The sequence below is a fragment of the Phalacrocorax carbo genome, chromosome 23 (genome assembly GCF_963921805.1).
Source record: "Phalacrocorax carbo chromosome 23, bPhaCar2.1, whole genome shotgun sequence".
Lineage (NCBI taxonomy): Eukaryota > Metazoa > Chordata > Aves > Suliformes > Phalacrocoracidae > Phalacrocorax > Phalacrocorax carbo.
Genome location: NC_087535.1, coordinates 3,718,488 through 3,736,194, shown reverse-complemented (window position 1 = coordinate 3,736,194; position 17,707 = coordinate 3,718,488). Strand labels below are relative to the sequence as shown.

The 17,707-nt window shown below is 49.3% G+C and overlaps 1 protein-coding gene across 1 annotated transcript; it reads right to left on the bottom strand.

Moving 5' to 3' along the window:
• Positions 1 to 5,008: 5,008 nt before the first annotated feature.
• On the bottom strand, positions 5,009 to 8,452 carry MLN (motilin). The gene is given in 5 exon segments (XM_064472461.1): positions 5,009 to 5,067; positions 5,192 to 5,300; positions 6,700 to 6,795; positions 6,798 to 6,815; positions 8,336 to 8,452. Coding segments are annotated over 5 exon segments (399 nt in total).
• Positions 8,453 to 17,707: the final 9,255 nt, after the last annotated feature.

The window sequence follows — 17,707 nt, the reverse complement described above, 5'->3', positions numbered from 1 at the left end:
GCCAAGTTACAGTTGTTTAACTGGCACCCGTCAAGTGGGCTGGAGCTTTGCCACCACTTGCGGCAGGATCAGGTCTGGGTCCTCGGCATGTTTGCCGGGGAAGGAGGTTCCTTGCATACTTTGCAGCCTAAAAAGGCAAAACCAAGCATTGACTTGAAAATTTATTTTGGCAAGGCCCTCATGTACAGTAATTGCTTTTTCCTGCTGCCGCCTATAAAGAAAGTAATGAAAGTGGCTGAAATACTGTGGCGTAATATTGGAATTTAATTAAAGATAATGAAAAAGTAGTGATGAATGCGTGCGGGCTGTCTGCGCATCGCCGTTTTTATGGTTGCCGGATGATACTGGAATGGCGGAAACTTGGCGGTCCCACAGGAGAGGGACACGCAGCAAGTGGGAGCTGAGGGGGCTCCGGGAGAGCTCAGCGTGGACCCCCATCACTTGCTGCCATGAGGCTGGAGATGTTAAACTGTGCCTTTACATCATAAAAACTTCTTTAGAGATATCCCTCCTTTCACGCTCACTTTGCTGCCGTGTCCTTCTTGTTTAGGGCATCACGCAAAGCTTGCTTCACTCTTCCTGATTTATGCAACAAAGCAGCAACAAGATGCTGAGATTTGTTAATCGGGTTGGCAACAGCAAATATACACTTAGTAGAGGCCAGGGAGCCCATTAAAAGAGCATAGTCAGTTCAGATGGGAAGTGTGAACGTGTTAAGCTGAGCCTCCCCTGCTCGCTAGCAGGAAAGCACAACTGACAGCTAATAATTTGGAGTGGTGTCTAATGTAAATACACAGTTAGAGTATGCTCTTAGAACACAGTTTTTGTAAGTTCACAGCTTTCCGTCTGGAGAAGCTCTGCCTAGACATGCAGGTGCATGATGGCATCTAAGCCTGAGCTGATACAAGCTTATGAATTAAGTGAATTAATCTTGCTGTGGAAAAAAAGCACAAAAGCAACCAAAAAAACCCTGCCAATCCTTCAAGTTCTTGTGTTTCTGGATGTCAGGGAAGTTACACCAGGACAGAGTTAGGCCCAGCAGCCTCGTTGCATGACCTTCAGAGTGGAGAACACAGGAGTGGTGTTTGAGAACTGGAGGGATGGGGAAAAGCTGTGATTCCTTCACAGAAGGGAGCTTGGTGGCTCCGATGCTCAGCAGGAACAGATGCCTCTTCTTTGTGGAGAGCAATCCATGACCCCCGTCCCTTCCTCCCCCTAGCAAGGCAACCCTTGGGAGCATCCCTGCCTCCTCTGGAAGGTACCTGGCTACCACAGAGAAGGCAGCAGGACAAGACAGCCCTCTGACTATCAGACGTGACAGAGCCGGTAGCCCCATGGACAAGCACCTATTTGTTCCCATCACCCTGCCCGCATTGCCAACTATGAGGCTGACGGTGGAGTTTCTGCTTTTTGCAGCCCCTTCGTCATCCCCACAGCTCTGGGCAGCAGCAAAGGCTGCTGGGGCGAGCCCAGGCCTGCTGATGCTGCAGATGGGCTGTGATGCTTAGAGCTGCTCGGCTGTGAAAAGCCAGTTTCCCAGCCCACGGCGCAGCTCTCGAATATCTTGGCTGTAAATATCCTGATCTGGATGTGGGAAGATGGGATAGCAAGGAGGGGACAGCCTCCACCTTCCCTGCTAGCCCAGAAGCTGCCTTAGGTCTGCTGGCAGTGACTCAGATATCGAATGGGAAAAGCAGGCGTGCCGTGCCGTCTGCTTCTTCTCTTGAAGTATCAAGAAAGGACTGGTGTAAGCAGAGAGGTGGAAATAGATCTGCACCATCTTTATAAGGTGCCCGAAGAGGGGACCGTGCTGCACCCTGAAAAGCAAAGGCAGCAGATGAACCCTTCTATCCCTGACAGAGGGGCTGCTGAAAACCCCCGCCATCCCACCCACTCTTCTTATCCCATGGCATTTGGACAACAGTCCTGAATATGTCGCCAGGGGAAGTGTCAAATCTTACTTGGAAGCCAACTGTGCCAATTTAACACCCTGTCACTCACAGCCACAGCACAGGTGTGACCCAAGAACACCGCTCCTCATCCTCCCGATCGTATGTCATGTCCTCAGTCTGGCAAGCTTCTTATTAGGTTAGAAAGTCAGTCCTGATTTCATTCTTTTCTCTCCTCCTTTCCCTGCCTCTTTCCCCTGACTGTTTGGCTGCTCATCCTGCCACAAAAATCTTGTTTGGTTTTTGGAGCAGCAAGATCTTCCTACCTACTTGCAGGCATGGATTTAGGGACTGCTGGCTGCCAAAGCAGCCTTCCAGGGCACTGGGGACACAGATCTCTCCTGCAACTTGGAGACCATTTTTCTCCTTAACAAGAGATATAGCCCTGACAGCGGGAGCCATGCCTGGGAGGATGGTTGGGGCCCATCCACATTCTCCTTCTATCAGAAGAATATCTGCTTCTTTCCCACTGCTCGAGCCCCTGAGGCTGAAGGGAATTTACTTCCAAAAGCTGAAGGCTCCCTTGCACTTTGGGCCTATTTGGATGGCACAGTTGTTGCTGCAGGACAAGGCAGGGGTTTCACATGATTGCTGTCACAACCAGCCATACATCCCTGAGCTCATTTATAGCTGGGTCAACTGGGAAGAGCTATTGGCACAACCGATGGCCAGGGTAAAAGCAGACATTTGCTGCTGCAGCTTGTCTGATTCAAAATATAAGAGCAGAGGGTGATATCCCTGCAAAGTCACACTTGTGGGTCTCCTTAGGGAAGTCTCCGCAGCATCAGCCACACCATCACCCTGGTGGGAAATGGTTCAGGAAGCAAATTCAACAGGCTCATGTTAACTTACTTTCTTGCTGTCACTGGGTAGCGTTCCTTCCCGGATGGCACAGGGGACCTGTCAGCCCAAGAAACCACTTGAGTGAAAGGGCTGGGCAAGAGGGAATGCTCTAGAGACAGCTCTGAGCTGCAGCGGGGCTTATGTGGGTTTTTTTGGAGCAGTTTGCCCTTCATGGGGAAACCCTCCTTGTTTCCCCATGGCAGGACAAATTTAAACCTGGGATAAAGGTTTGGGTCTTTCAGAAGGAATGAGTCAACAGTGCCCCTTTTGAAGCAAACAGTCTTGTCTCTGATCTTGCTGGACACTGGTGTAAATGTGGCGCAGCTCCTCTGGTGATTTCCATGCCAGATCTCCCACGGATATCACTCCACTGCAGACTGATTTGCACTGGCTGAGCTCCTCTAGCCCAGCAGTACATGCAGTTGCTTTCACTTTCAGCCTAATGGAATGTATTATTTTCTATCTTCCAACCACTCAGGCTCATTTATAGTGATTTCATAGCTCAACCTGCCTCAGCAATAATCCCTGCAAACTTTGAGTTACGCTGAGCTGATCAGTCCATGGACTAGGAGTATGCCTTTGAATAAAATGTTATAGCTGGAATCCGCTCCATGCTGGATGTTGCATTATACATTGGGAGATTTCTTTCCTCCTAAGGGATGGCTTGCAGCAAAGAGCATACTGAGGAGTGTTGTTCTAGCACAAACACAGCTATTTAAATGAGCCACAGTGAGAACAGAATTTGTGTTAGGTTGGGAGGATAAAATTGGATTGAAATTGGATATATTCACATACATACCATTGATCTCATCCGTCCTTACTTTACATATGTTGGATTTCCTGCTGCCAATATAGAGGAGCGGCTCTAAAATAAGCCAAAGGTATGTAAATGGAGAGCAATATGTTCAAGTGGAATTACGATTTCATCTCTAGGCCTGTTTGAGAGGCAGAAATAAAGCCGGAGCTCTGCCTTGTTTCACCCAGGCTGTGCCTGTTCGCACCATAGCTGTGGGAGAGGTGCTCCTCACAATGTTATTTAGATTTATATCGCCTGGGTGAGTAAGAGGGGGTTAAGAGAGCAGGTGGGAACTGCAAATCAGGGCTCCCGCTTTCTCCCAGCAGTGTGGGAGAGTGCCCTCCCGCATCCAGCGCAGGGACCCTGGCTAGGGACACCCAGGTCCCCCACCCAGCACTCCGCATCCTACACTTGTGTCACCAGTTTGGCTAGGAGATGTGGTAAATATTTGCCTCAGTTTCCCTCATTGCTAAAAGGACGGGCTAAAACTTATTAGCCCACAAAGATTAATTACTCAGGATTTGCAACATGCTTTGCACTTCTCAGAAGGACAGTGATGTTCTCTAGAACTGGAAACCCTCCCTCTCTTCTATCCCACACTTGCTGCTTGCCATCTGGCTGAGAGGCATGCAGAAAATAAGACACAAATCCTCCGTTTAATTATACTGCACATTTTATTATCTCACCTCAGATTTTGTTGTTAATCTCTTTTACAGATTTCGTTTACGTAAGTGGAGTCTTAGCTTTAGCAAACTATATCGCTTTCTCTTCTGATTCTGCAGATATCAGTCAACTAAAAAGAAAAGAGAGGAAAGAACAAGTATCGTTAATTTTGTCATTCTGTCTTTCCTAGGCTTTATTTATTGTTTCCTTATCCTCAGCTCCCCAGCTAAAAAGCTAGAAGGTAAAGTGAAATCAGCACCACGAAGGGGAATAACAACTCCCACAGGGATGGGGGGACCCTCTTGTTTGGGACCTTTAAGCCCAGACAAGACAAAGGGCCAGGGATAACACTAGTGAGACCCATTCCACCACCCCACAAGTCTGCAGGCAGGAATAGCTGCATCACATACTGCCCCTGGATATTTCCTTTTGTAATTCCAATAGACTAAGAGCGAAGCCCAGGGCTGGATTTGTGAGCGCTCGACACCTTGAATTGCAGCTAGTTCTAGCTGTAATTGTTAGTGTTAAGCCCCTGTGCAGAGAGCAAGGTGTTCAGGTCTGACTGCAGGTGCTGAGCTGCCTTGCAGGTGTAGTTTGCGTTATGAGCTCAGATGGAAGTTACACCCTGAAGACTGAGGACTTTTGGGGAGGAGGAGGAGGGAAGGGGGAAGCAGCTCCAAGGAGAGCTGCTGGGAAGTGTTGCAGTGCTGCTAACGGTCAATATCAGCTCTAGGGCACAGACAGCACCCTAAGAGAATTAATAACCTTCCCAGAAGAAGAGCGTGTACATGAGAGCGGTTGGGGTATCTGAGGACTCTGTAAAGTGAGCAAACATGACACAAAAGCCCTTCTGAGGAATATAAATATCTCCATGATGATGAGCTGGTAAGAGGAGGGAAAGGCAGAATTCCCAAGGCAGAAATCAGCCTCCTGACAGTACCATATGGGGTGTCCTGTAACACCTCTGCTAGCGGTTTCTCCAGGACATCTTGGTATTTTTCCAGCTGCCTTGCGGTGAGCCACATCCCGGCTTTGATAGGAACAGCTAGCTGTGGAGGAAGCCAGAGAAATCAGAAGGAAACGTTGAGGGGAGCACAGGGAGGCAGGCTGGGTTGCTTTGACCCCACTTTGCTCAAGTCAGTAGAGGGTCTGGGGCTGATCTGAAGGGATGATCCTTATATGAGGAAAAGCAACATTTTAAAGTCAATGCAATCTTGTGCTGTTGAGAGTGCCAAAGTTTTCATGCATTGGATCATCTATGGGCTGACTCAGAAACACAGATAAAGGTACCTCCTGGCAACAGGGGCTGTAAAGAAGAAAATAATTTCTGAACCTTATAATCCTCCACTATCTCACACCTTGTCCCTTCAAGCCATCAGCTTTACTGATGCTGTTGAAGCACCCTGCCTTAGTGAAGACTGAGGATGAGACATCATCCTGCCTCCGGACTGACTGACTTTGAGCCAGCTGTGGCTCAGATGTACCCGCAGTAAATAGAGTTGTTCCGGTCACGGCTGGAGGCACAGGAGGGCTTGTGGTTGCAGCGGGGGGCAGGGGGGGGTGGCGTTAGACACTGGGATGTGCCAGTTATTTAATGCTTTGAACTGTGAATCCTTGCTGTTTAAATCCTATTATTGATTGTTGGTGCACCACCTTTGCGAGAGTAGTTGCACATTTACCTGTGTCTTGGCCAAATTCCTGCCTAGCTAGTCCCGCGGCCTGTCCCATTCAGTCTCCCCCACAGTTTGGGGTGGACATACATGCTCCTTTTGCTGGCAGAGAGAATGGCTGAGCTCACCGCAGGAGCAGCTCCACGGACAGGGCAAAGAGTTCCCCATATTCAAGTGGAAAAGCACAATTTTCAGACTTGGCTAACCAGGTAAGCATCCCTTTGAGGGCTTAGACTGGCACTTAAATCCCTAAAATTGGCAATTTTCTGCTCTGTATACAGACTTTGGGGGGGTGCAGCTGTATGGGCCTGAGCTTATAAATAAAGTGCCAGTGCAGAGGACTGTGAGATCAGAGGTGACACCAGGCAGCTAATCTGGAGCTGGGTGAAAAAGTGACAAGTTAAACCCAGAGCTGAAGCAAAGCTGCAAATTCCTCACTTGCAGTTGACTGGTGTTCACTGAATGGCAAAGACAGACCTCGTGTTGTTTCCCTTTTCCTAAGGGAGAAGCCAGGCAGGTCTGAGGGGTGACCAGGCTGCTGAATGTCCAAGGTAATTTATAGGGTGGAGGTACAAACCTTGTTCAGTTGCCTGGCAGGGATGGTGGGAAACAGGGCGTATTCCTTTATATTGACTGGGATCTCCCTGATAACACTGCTGTCTTCTCACGCAGCACCACCAAACACTCCTCCGTAGCCAGGCACTGTGGGCTAACTCTTGGGCTACTTGTCCCCCTGTGCGTCCTCATGGGCTCCTTAGAGTCACATGGTTCAATGTACCTGGGTGGTCTTGACCTTTTTGACATCTGCACCGGATTGCTCAGAGAAGCCTTCCTCTTCCAGCTGCTGCAGAGCAGGCAGGGATTTCTTCTGCCCTCCTTGTTCCCCTCCTTTTCCTGCAACTTCACAGTACAGAGCAGACAGGGCAGTGATGCTGGGATGCAGCATTGTGCGGGTACCAAACGCGCCCTGTGCCATATCAACAGTGTAATGCCCAGCAGCCAGGAGCCTGCGGAGGTGGGCACAAAGCCAGTGGGACTGGAGGTCTAACCGCTGCCTGTAGCCAACGCAGCATCCTTCCCCAGGGCCACGGCTCACTGGGAAGGGACCCATCGGCTGCGGTCAGCATGGCCTTGGGGACCATAATTCTGACATGCAGCAGAGGCTGCGACGTTGGGTGTAAGGTCAGGTTACAGGACTGCATGTAAAGATCGGTAGCAAACATGACACTCGTAGATGACTCCTTTGATCTGTGCAAGACAACACTGTCAGCAGGATGCGGTAGCCAAGTATACTGACCTTACAGAGCTATTCCAGAGGCCAGGTCCTGGTCCTGTGGCAGTGGCAATGAAGTTTAATAGAAGCCTGCACAGCCTCATTGCAAATGTAGAGCTCTGTGCAGACTTTAAGTATTACCAGCCTTTCTTGCAGGTCTGTAATGCCAGTCCTTTCCCATTTATGGGGCTAAGCTTGGCTTCAGGACCCTCCCTTTCTTCTCAGCCCAAAGAGAAAAGCCAAAGTTGCTTTGGGATATGACAGACATGACAAGACATGTAAAATGCAGCGAAGGCTGTACTCGGTGTCAAACTGCTTGCTGTGCGCTTGCTTTGGTTTGGATGCATGCTCAGAGGAGAGGAGGCAGCCTCTGGAAGACTGATTTCACCCACGTACATCTAGAAGACCCTCAATCACTAGCAGACACATAGCTACAAGGGTTGTGGTGCACGAACAATCGATGCATGGGTCCCCATCATCTTCCTCAAGGAGACTGAAGGATGACTGTACTCCCCACAAAAAGCAATTGCTATCCAGCAAGCGGATAGGTGTTGGAAACCATTTCTCCCCAGTATCAATGGGTTGTATTGTGCGGGGGAAGCTCACTTTGGCTGTGTTTAAGAAGATGCAGTTGCTGAGCCTGCCCGCCTGACACCTTTCAACAGTATTAGTTTCACATCAAAAGAAAAAACACGCTCCTCTCTGCACATCCCAGAGGTGACAACAATCTGGAGGATAGTTAATTATTTGTTACAAGAAAAAGACCCATCAGTATGGTGATGGGAGGCTGCAGCTTCTCTATAAAAATTACAGCCACTAGCACGGCGGAAGGGAAAATGAGAGCCACTAGCTGCAGATGATAACCCACACAGGTCTTTTAGTTCTTATGTAAAGGAGTCCAGGCTGTTCCTTCTAGTTTCACACCTTAAAAGCTGTCTCTGCCCTCTCCCATAGCCCTTAACTTTGGGACAAGTGAGGCACTGCCAGTATCATTGTATCTCCTGTTTGAACAGACGGGGCAGATGATGAGGATGATGGTGGCACAGTGTGAATAGGCAGAGCTTGGAGGATGAGGGAGGAAGAAACACCTTTCCTGGTTTGTTCAGGGCTCCAGCCCCTGCAGTGCGTTTCTTGGTGTTACCTGCATTTTCCAGAAGTCACTCTGGGTGAAAAAGGGCATGAAGCCTTCGGCCTGCTCAGCCAGCATAGACACCATGCACGCCAAGAGCAAACTGGCCACCACCTTCTTTGAAACCATCATGAGAGTCTGAATGACACAGGAAAGAAGATGCCAGGGTGACAGTGGAGAGGACCATTTGACAAGAAATCCCTTTGGCTTTAGATCAGCTGCAATCTAATTTATCCACCAGCTAACCAGAAGTATATTTACTCTTCCAGTTGCTCCTGAGCTGAGAATAGAAGTGTCTTGACTGACAATTCTCCTCTCAAACCTTCTTCTGTAAACAGATTTGTTCTTGAGCAATATCTCCAGAGACTTCAAGCCCAGCCCTTCAGTACTGTTAAAGACTCCCTCTGTTCTGCAAGCTTTAGCCCTCCAGCTGTACTGGTTTAAGACCCGCACACATCCAGAGCAAAACGCTCCCATCAATCCCACTGACAGCAAGGGAGACAGAGTGATGCTGTAAGAGAGAAAAACCTTAAGACAGCTGTTTTGTTAAATTTTGTTTTCATATTCCACATGCCTGAAAACCTGCCTTGATGGACTGAATCTTTTAATAAGCCTCACTGGGTCCAAGAGAGCTGGGAAGGGCATTTGCCAGCCCAACTCCATAAGACCCTGGTATAAAGGGCTTTAAAAACTACCTTCTGAAGCGATTTAACAGCGACTTCATGTCAGAAGAGGACTTACGTAAACATTAAATGTTCTCTTTAAATATTAAAATATTCTCTCTCTGGACTACTTTAATGAAGTCTGGTCCCACAGCTTAACTACTCTACCTGATTGGAGCCTGATCCTTAATTAGTTTCAGAAACCTCTTCACTTAGACGTTATTGAAAAGACATTGTTAGGCCAAATTTGACCCCTAAATTAGATTTCCCATAAATATCAGCTAGTATTGAACTGAGGGCTGGTGAAGTTAATAAATATTCCCTTTCCATAGCACTTGCCAGTCACATCCCTCCGCTGTGTGCCAGGCCAGGGGAGGGCTGACGGCGAGCGAAGGCGGCTGCAGCCCCTCTCCTCTCCCTTGGCACTGCTCAGGGCAGCACCAGTCCCACCTGCCCCCTGCCCACCCACGCTGGGTCATCAGAGCTATCAGCTGCACTGGGACACCCCCCTGGGTGACCCAGCCAGACGTACCATTTGCTGCGGTGATCGGAAGAGGATTTCTGAGGCTCTCCCCTTGTAATAGAGTGCGTTGATATGCATATGTGCAGATAATACGGTGTTATCTCAGTAGCATCATTCTTTGGTGCCTTGTCATTTATTCTATCACCGCAACAAAATACTTCCATATACAAAGAAATAAACCCAGTCACCTCCTTCATCTCTATTGACTGTCCCTTTGTGAATTGATTCTCTCCCTCTTCCCCCGGAGGAACACCCCCACACATTACTCCAGTCAAAAAATGTCTTTTCTCCATGTCCCTTCCTTATTTTGTAAGCAGGACATGTCTTTCAGCCCTGAGATCTCTAGCTCAATGCCTCTCCAGGCAGATATGTACTTTGTTGTTAGTGAATTTACTTCCCAGCTACAAAGAGAAAGCACAAAGCAGAAGGATCCGGAGTTCAGCATCACCACAACAAAGTACTGTGGTCACATGGGGCTGGGTGCAGCATTTCCCAGCTTTGCTTATTGCGGTGTAAAATGGGGTGAAATGCCAATTTGGGGGGCAGGAGGGGTGAACATCCACCTGGTACTGGTGTGAGCACTGTGACAAGACAGAACGCTTATCTTCCAAAACCACCAAATCGTTACTGTCAATAGGAACTGTCTGTGACTCGTTTTCTGTCTGTTCGAAGCAGCTCCCGAGCGCAGAGGGCACCCAGGGCTCCCTGCGCCTCTGCAGTACTCTTCGATGTCTGCTGGGTGCTCACGACAAGAGGGGAGGCAGGAGCTGGTGGAATCGATGCTCCCACAATGAGGGGTAAGCAGAAAACACCTTTCCCCTTGTTTCAGCATTGATTTTGTTTCTTCTTTCTCATAAGAGCTCTCTCTGAAGCCAACACACGCTGGCAACACCAGTGCCTATCTGGGCACCCATGAAGTGCCCACCCCACCAAGCCTGCAAACGGGAGCGGAGACCAAGCCCCTGCTTGGCGAGCGCAGCCAGGGGACGCTGGAGGTCAGACCTCCTCTTGCTCCTGCTCACGCCTGGATGCCTCTGCTGGGTTTCCCACCCGTTACATACGCGTACGGGCACCGCTGTGCGATCGCTTACCTGCGCAGGTGCCCACGCTTCCAGCAGAGCTGACGAACCTGGCATGACGAACCTGGAAATGGGTTTGCCGGAGAGGGAACGTTGTTATCTGCATTGGCTTTTTCAGAGTTTCTCATTTCCAGGAAGATCCCCTTTCCTCCCTCCCCAGGCTTCTGTCTTCAGGCTGGCAGCTGTTCTCGGTGGGTCCCACAGCCGGCAGGGGAATCTCTCTGCCTTGGTTTCCCCAGCTATGAGATGGGAAAATCCCTGTTTCCCAGCTTGTCTTTTCAGATCATGAGCCCTCCAGGATAAAGCGTTCATGATGTGAGGGTACCAACGGTAAAACAATGCCTATATCTTAATTATATTTCTACTGTAACACGGACAAATCACAATAACAATGTTGCCACAAAACAAGCATAATGAAGAATGAAGGTTGACCCGCCAGCATTACACAAAGCATAGATTTAAGGTAATAAATTCCCTGGCAGGATCTAGGGCTAAATATTAAAATAATAAATACAACTATACATACTAAATCTATCATCAAAAAGCTTTATAAACTGAGCAGATGAGTGGGGAGATACCAAAGTGGTCCAGGGGATTTATCTGTTCATTTTGATTCTTCCTGTAGCCCCTTTTACCACCATAACTGAGCACCTCACACAGTTCTGGACACACTAAACCCCCTCAGGGACACAAAACTGTGCACGGACACCTCTCCGCAGACAAATGAGGTGCAGAGAGAGCAAGTGGCTTGCGTCAGATCTCATCTTTGATCTCCCAAGACTATCAGACAGGTGCTGATGCTGGAGGGTTTGGGATCAGGCCAGAAACATCCTGGTGCTTCTCACAGACGGGTGGCTACGTGTGAGGAAACCTGAGAGCAACCAGCCGAAAGCAGGCGAGATGTAAGAGGAGAAAAGTGAGTTGGGGAAGCAATTAAATTCTCCTGCATCAAATGGCTTTAAGGGTTGTTACAGCAGGGGTGTGCAGCGGCATTCCTGCCTGGCTGGTTGGAAACTAAGCACCACCAATATTTGCTGGAGACAAGGGGAAAAGCACTTTACCAAGCCTGTAAAATGACTTTTCTCACCTAGTCCACCGGAGCTAGTCAATACGCCGCGTACGCGCTGCACTGAGCACTGGTCCTCACAAGGCACTTGCTGCTGTCGCCGCAGTCAGTAACGCTCAGTTTGGGCCAAACCCCTTCTGACAAAACGTGGCAGTTGCTTGGAGGCTTCCCAGATCCCTGTGCATTTCCTCCAGCTTCGCACCAGGCAGTGAAGTGGCCCTAGCTCTAACACTTCCAGAGAAGTCAACATAGTTGTGCTCCCTGGGACCGCGTTTACGTGCATTGATGGAAAGGACGTTAGACCATAGGTTATTCCGCCCCCGCCGCTTCCTTTGCTAAAGAATCTGCACAGAGCCCATTTGACACCGGTTCTCATTTTAATTGACTTTTCCAGTATTTTGTGCGTGGTTATGATGGATGCAGCTGACGAGTCAGCAGATGGTGGTGGGAAGTGACAAATTAATTACCAAGAAAGGTCACTTTTTCAAAGGACTAAACTTTCCCATGTCTTTTCCCCTTTTACCTCAAAAATGCGGCTGCCTGGCAGGTTTCCCATCCATCTGCGATGAAGCTTTCTGGATTGGAAAGGACAAACTTTAAAATAAAAAGGGAAGATGAAAATCAATCATATCTGTATTAGCTGGGTGCTGTCTTCCAGCTTCACCTCTTAATTATGCAAGAGTACTCAAAAAGGAAAGGAAACGGAGAGGTGAAAATAAGGGACTTGACTCCAAGGCTTCTTCAGTGGAAGCACAGAGCGGGTGGAAGCAACAGGCACTTTTTTGCTTGAGGTTTGCTCAGGCCGTAAAAGCAGCTTTTGGCATGTCCCCGTTGCCAAAGCAAAATGAGGATAAATGAAAATAAAAATCACAGCTGGAAATCTCACTCCCTAGCATTATAATGCAAAAAAAAAGTCCGTCCTGCTGCAGTCCCTGTAACCGTTTGCAGTCTGCAGGCCCCCTGAAACTCCCCTTGGTTTATGAAGCAAAATTGCAGCAGAGGTTAGAAGCTGACCAAAAATATGGTGTACAAAATGGAGCTGCTTGCGGTTCCGCTGGTACCTAAAGTTAAACATTTGCTGTAACTGGGAGTAATTTTAACAGGAAACTGGCAATAGTAGTAAAGTCCATTAAGCCATGCATCAATTGCAATGTCAAGGAATCAAGGGTAAATGAGCTCCCTGTGCCAGCGACACTGAGCATTTGTCTCCATGTCCTGTACTTCTCCCTCCAAGTCGCTTTGTGCTCGGGGTATTTTGGCAAGTGGGTTGCATTAAAAACAGGAGAGCGAAGCCAACGCGCGTCTGAAGCTGAGTTTCAGCCCTAGGCTAACGCAGCGGGCGGAGAGCACACGGGGAGAGTGTGAAGGGCTGACATCCTGCAGTGCCGCTCTGCCTCACTCTTGCTGTCCCCCAGCAAAGCTTCCAATTCGGGGGTGAGCATCAGAGCTGAAGCACTCGCCCTGACAGCCACGGTGGGCCAGATCGCCCTCTCTTCCCCCGTATCTGACAACCTCCTTGGGTGAGGCTGGCACATGAGAAGGAAGGACATCGCTTCACCCACATCCAGTTTGCTCTCACAGCCCCACCAGACCCACAGCAGCCATCAGGCTTGGAAAAAAAACATGTCCCCCAGCCCCAGTTCCCCTTCCCGCTGCCCACAGGGGTATCTATCTCATCCCACTCACATTAAATTATTTTTGCTTGGAGTCAGATGGGTCAAAAACGTGGCGCATGCTCTGCTGAATTGAACCTCTGCAGTCACACAGCTGAAGTTGACGTGGGTAAGGAGTTCATTTTAGGCTCCCTGCTTTGGAAGTGGGAGCAGAAATCTCTTTCTCACAGCCCAGGCACCATCCTCCAGCTGCTGTCTCTGCATGGACACATTACAGATTTAGCAGGCGCTGCTGTCTGTGGCTGCCGAATGCTCCTAACGAATAAAGCACCAGTGGCAAATTTTAATGCGGTTTTCAAAATATTAACGCTAGATAAATATTTGAAGAATCACAGGCTTAAGACACATGTTAATTTGCAGCATAAATATTTTAAGGGCGCAGACCTCCCCCTCCCGCCCCCATGCTTGCCTGGTGCCCACTTCAATTTCTCCCCCCTGCTTGGCGGTGTAATTCACGGCAATTCACGGCTGCGCAGCCGGGCTGGGCGAGGATCGATAGCAAGGATTTAACTCCTGCTGACTCCCAAAAACAGTTCACCCTCCTGGTTCTAGCATCGAATAATGATCTTTTAGATTAATGGGAATTTGTCTCGCGTTGTTTCTCTCTCCTCCCACTCTGCCTGGTTTCTACAGTTAACCCAGAGACTGGCGGCTCTTCTTGCTGATGGCAGTGAGCTCTGGATAAGCTGCGGGTCAGACATGGGGAAGGAGGTGAAGGTTTGGATGTGCAGCAGAGGGTAGGGAGCATCCCACTGCTCACCCTTCAGAGGCGGCAATCTCAGTTTCACCTGCAAATGCAATGCTCTGTAGCTCTTCAGCACCAACATCTCCCAAGAGACCCCAGATGGAGCAGCATCTTCGCAGCAGACCCATCCCCAGGGGCACCACGACGATTTACATCCTCGGCAGCTCACTGAGCTCCTCTGGGCCTCCAATGCACCTGCAAGAGCTTGCCACAGGCATTTAAAGCGTGACAAATGAGTGCTGCACCCCGTAATGCCTCTCGGGAAACCAGGCCTGAGGTGTCCTGAACACCTCAAAATTGGTGACATCTGGAAATTCTGCCGGCTACCTTGTTTTCTCTATGGAAGGGCAAAAGAAAGAGGAAAGCACATGTTTCTGGCTGTAGTGTGGATGGATTTAGCTTCTCTGCCAGTGGTGGAGGATACAGGCACTGGCCAAAGTGTCCTGTCTCATAACAATCATCTTCTATCAGACTTTAAAAAACAAAAGTCTAAAAAAATCCCTTTTTTTATATAAAACATATTTCTGTGTTTATAAAAACTTTCTAGTTTCTCAAACAAGGAATAAAATAAACAAGAAAATACTGTTTCCTTGCTTTGTTTTTCTTCATTTTTGGTCACTCCTTTGCTACTCTCTCCCCAATCTGGAACAAGTGCAGAGAGAAAGGAGAGGAGGTGAGAAAAGAAGATGGGATGCATCTCATCTGTTTCCATTTTGGTTTTCAAAACCAAACCACCGGGTTTTCACTGTAAGGCTCAGGAATATTTTTAGGAATGGCAGAAACATGCAGTTTCATGCGCAGCGAGGGGCTGCGGCTGGCTCGTCCCTCGCACCTGGGTGCCCTCCCTTCGCACCCCGCTGCCCTCCCTTCGCACCCCGCTGCCCCGGCCCCTCGGGACTCTGCAGGCGCAGGGCTTGGCTGGCGGTGACCCCGGAGCAGGCGAGGAGCCGCAGCCGGCGACGGCAAACCCTGCCTGCATGTGATAACCTGAGTCCTGGGCTGAGGCTCTGAGGCAGGGAAATCACTTAGCATTTCAGAAAAGGAGCTCCCTACCCCACTCCCAGGGAATATTTATTAGGTTTGATGAAAGAGCAATTTAGCCTTTACAAACACCAGGCACCCACTGACCTTTTATTTTCTTATTACCTCCTTTTACCCTCCCTACTGTTCCCGTATCAAACAGTATATCAGGTTAAGCATAGCAAGACGAAATGCTAAGGCACCAAGAAGTGCATTACACCGCTGCTTTGCAGGGCTGCTTGCACTGTTAAATCAGCAGGAGGACGATGTATGATATTCTTGCTCACACAAGGGATGCAAAATTTGGTCCTGCGGTCACCGCTGCAGACGAAGTTTGCAGGTAAGCCCTGTCTCGCGGCAGGCAGCAGCGGTTGTTTTGCTGAGAAGGGGGTAAGAGCAGTCAGGATCCAACCTCCAGCATTCACAGTTGGAGATTATCTGCCCATGGGAGAACTGTAGCATGAAGAGGCATTGCTGTGCTCAATGCTGTCAGCTCCCAAGAGATTTCCTGATACAGTGGACTGGATTATGCTGGATGCCCAGGATTTATCAGCACTTTCAAAGGAGAGTCACCCTTCTCATTCCAGAAACCCTCAGCAGTTTATCTGCAACAGGAGAGAAGAGTTTGCTGCTGCTCTGTCTCCTTTCAGACTTTCAGACACCAATTCATTCTGCAAGGCAACAAGGAAACAGGGTCGGATGCCTTCAGGGTGAAAAAGAGGCAGCACACATGGCAAGTCAGTGTGCTCACTGGTGAGAGTTTCTCAGGGGAGAAACTTGGTGATGAGTGAAACGCAGCGGCACATCCATCCCGGCTGGGACACGGAGCCAGGAAAACCAAATGGGAAACTCAGACAACAGCAGAAAGATCTGCAGAGACATTTGGGCCTGTCTAGGCAGATGTGATTCCAGCACAGGCCTCAAATTTGATAAAATGCCCATTTAATCCATGGATGTTTTGCTTAGATGATGAACAGCAACCTCAGTGAAAGCCTTTCAACCACAAAGGCTTTAGAGAGCTAAATAGTAAAGACTGGGAATTAAGGAGAATAAATATTAATGAAAGGAGTGGAAAAATCAATCATTTTTTCCAGACCATCCTGCCACTGCTTTGCTCATCTGTGCAGGGCTGTTGCGTCTATCCCGCCTCTCGCGCCGTAGGACCACGTGCTCAGGGGGTTCATGCAGAGATGCAACCACTGCCCGAGCAATGCAGGGGCTGGAGGGAGCACACGTTGCACATGCAAAAGAAAAAGAGGCAGCAAACGGGAAGGGAGCAGGAACTGCAAAAGAAAAGGGTCGTCGTACCAACGCGGGGTGCAATGTGCAATAGGAATCGGTGCAAACCCCTCCGCCGGTTTCAGTGGCTGCAGGTCAAGCCCCAAGGGCCGGGGCTTGGCACAGCCTGGAGCCAGTGTCATTATGTAAAGGGATGGGGAGCAGCACGGTGTGGGCTGGATGGAAGAAATGAATCCAATTATAGGATGAAGGGCAAAGGGAGGGAAAGGACACGTTTGGTCTGGAGCAAATCCCCAGAAGACTTTAAAGCAGGGACAGCAAGAACAGGGCAAAAATGAATTCCAATGCAGGACACCCAGCTGCCACCAAGAGGAGCAGGGGCCTCAAAATGGGGCAAAATACAGCGGATGGGGCTCTTCAGCTGCCTGAGAGCATGGCCGGGGCAGTGATGTGAGGGTTTCTCCCTGGGAGACCCAAAGTACCACCAGGACCCGGCTTTTCTTGGAGCTGGAACACCAGGTTGGCTGTTCATGGTCCTATAGGGATGTTGGAGCAAGGAGCCAGCCCAGCCAGGCCCTGCTGGAAAGCAGAAAACAAGCAGGCAAACCCCAAATTTCCTCTGTACTGTTTCCCAAAAGATTATAAAACACCTGGCCATGTCACAGCAGTCTCCAGGCTTCCACAGAGAAAACCAAGGCCTCTGTACTAGAAATGAAGAAAAAAATTCGGCCCAGTTATGACAAAACAAAACAGCATGTTTAAAGCATCGCTGCAGAGGGCTACAAACATCCACAATAAAGCCCTCAGGAATAACTGGGTTCAACTTCAAATGAGATTTACAAATTAAAAGAGCTGGATTATTTCTGTTTTCCAAAACCCCCTTTTCTGACTGCTCAGCTCTTCTCAAAGCTGGGCCACGGCAGGCGCTGCTGGCCACTGCAGAACGGAGGTGGTGGGAAGGTGGTGGTGGTGCTATGCCCTGGCATCCCTCTTTTGCCTTTCTTTTGCCTCTCTTTTGCCTCTCTGACTTCGCAGGTAAGCACCTGCCACTAGTTGGGCAAAGCAGAACTTGGAGAGAAGAGCTGGGCACAGATCCCTGCCTCCCAGCTCTCACTGTTCACCCCTCCCTCACACCTACCTGGCTTGAATAGCCCATAAACCAGAACAAAATCCAGCAAGAGTTTGACTGCATTTTGCAAGACAGGAAGATCTCACAGGAGCAGCCAGCATCTTCTCCCTTGCGCTGGTCCTCACCCTCATCAGAGGATGGCTTGCTCCCTTGCACAGATGCTAACATAGAGAAATGTGCTCGTGCTCCTTGGATTTGCTGGGCTCTGCTGGCTGCTCATGCCGTGGTGCTGCGTGGCCGGTGAGACT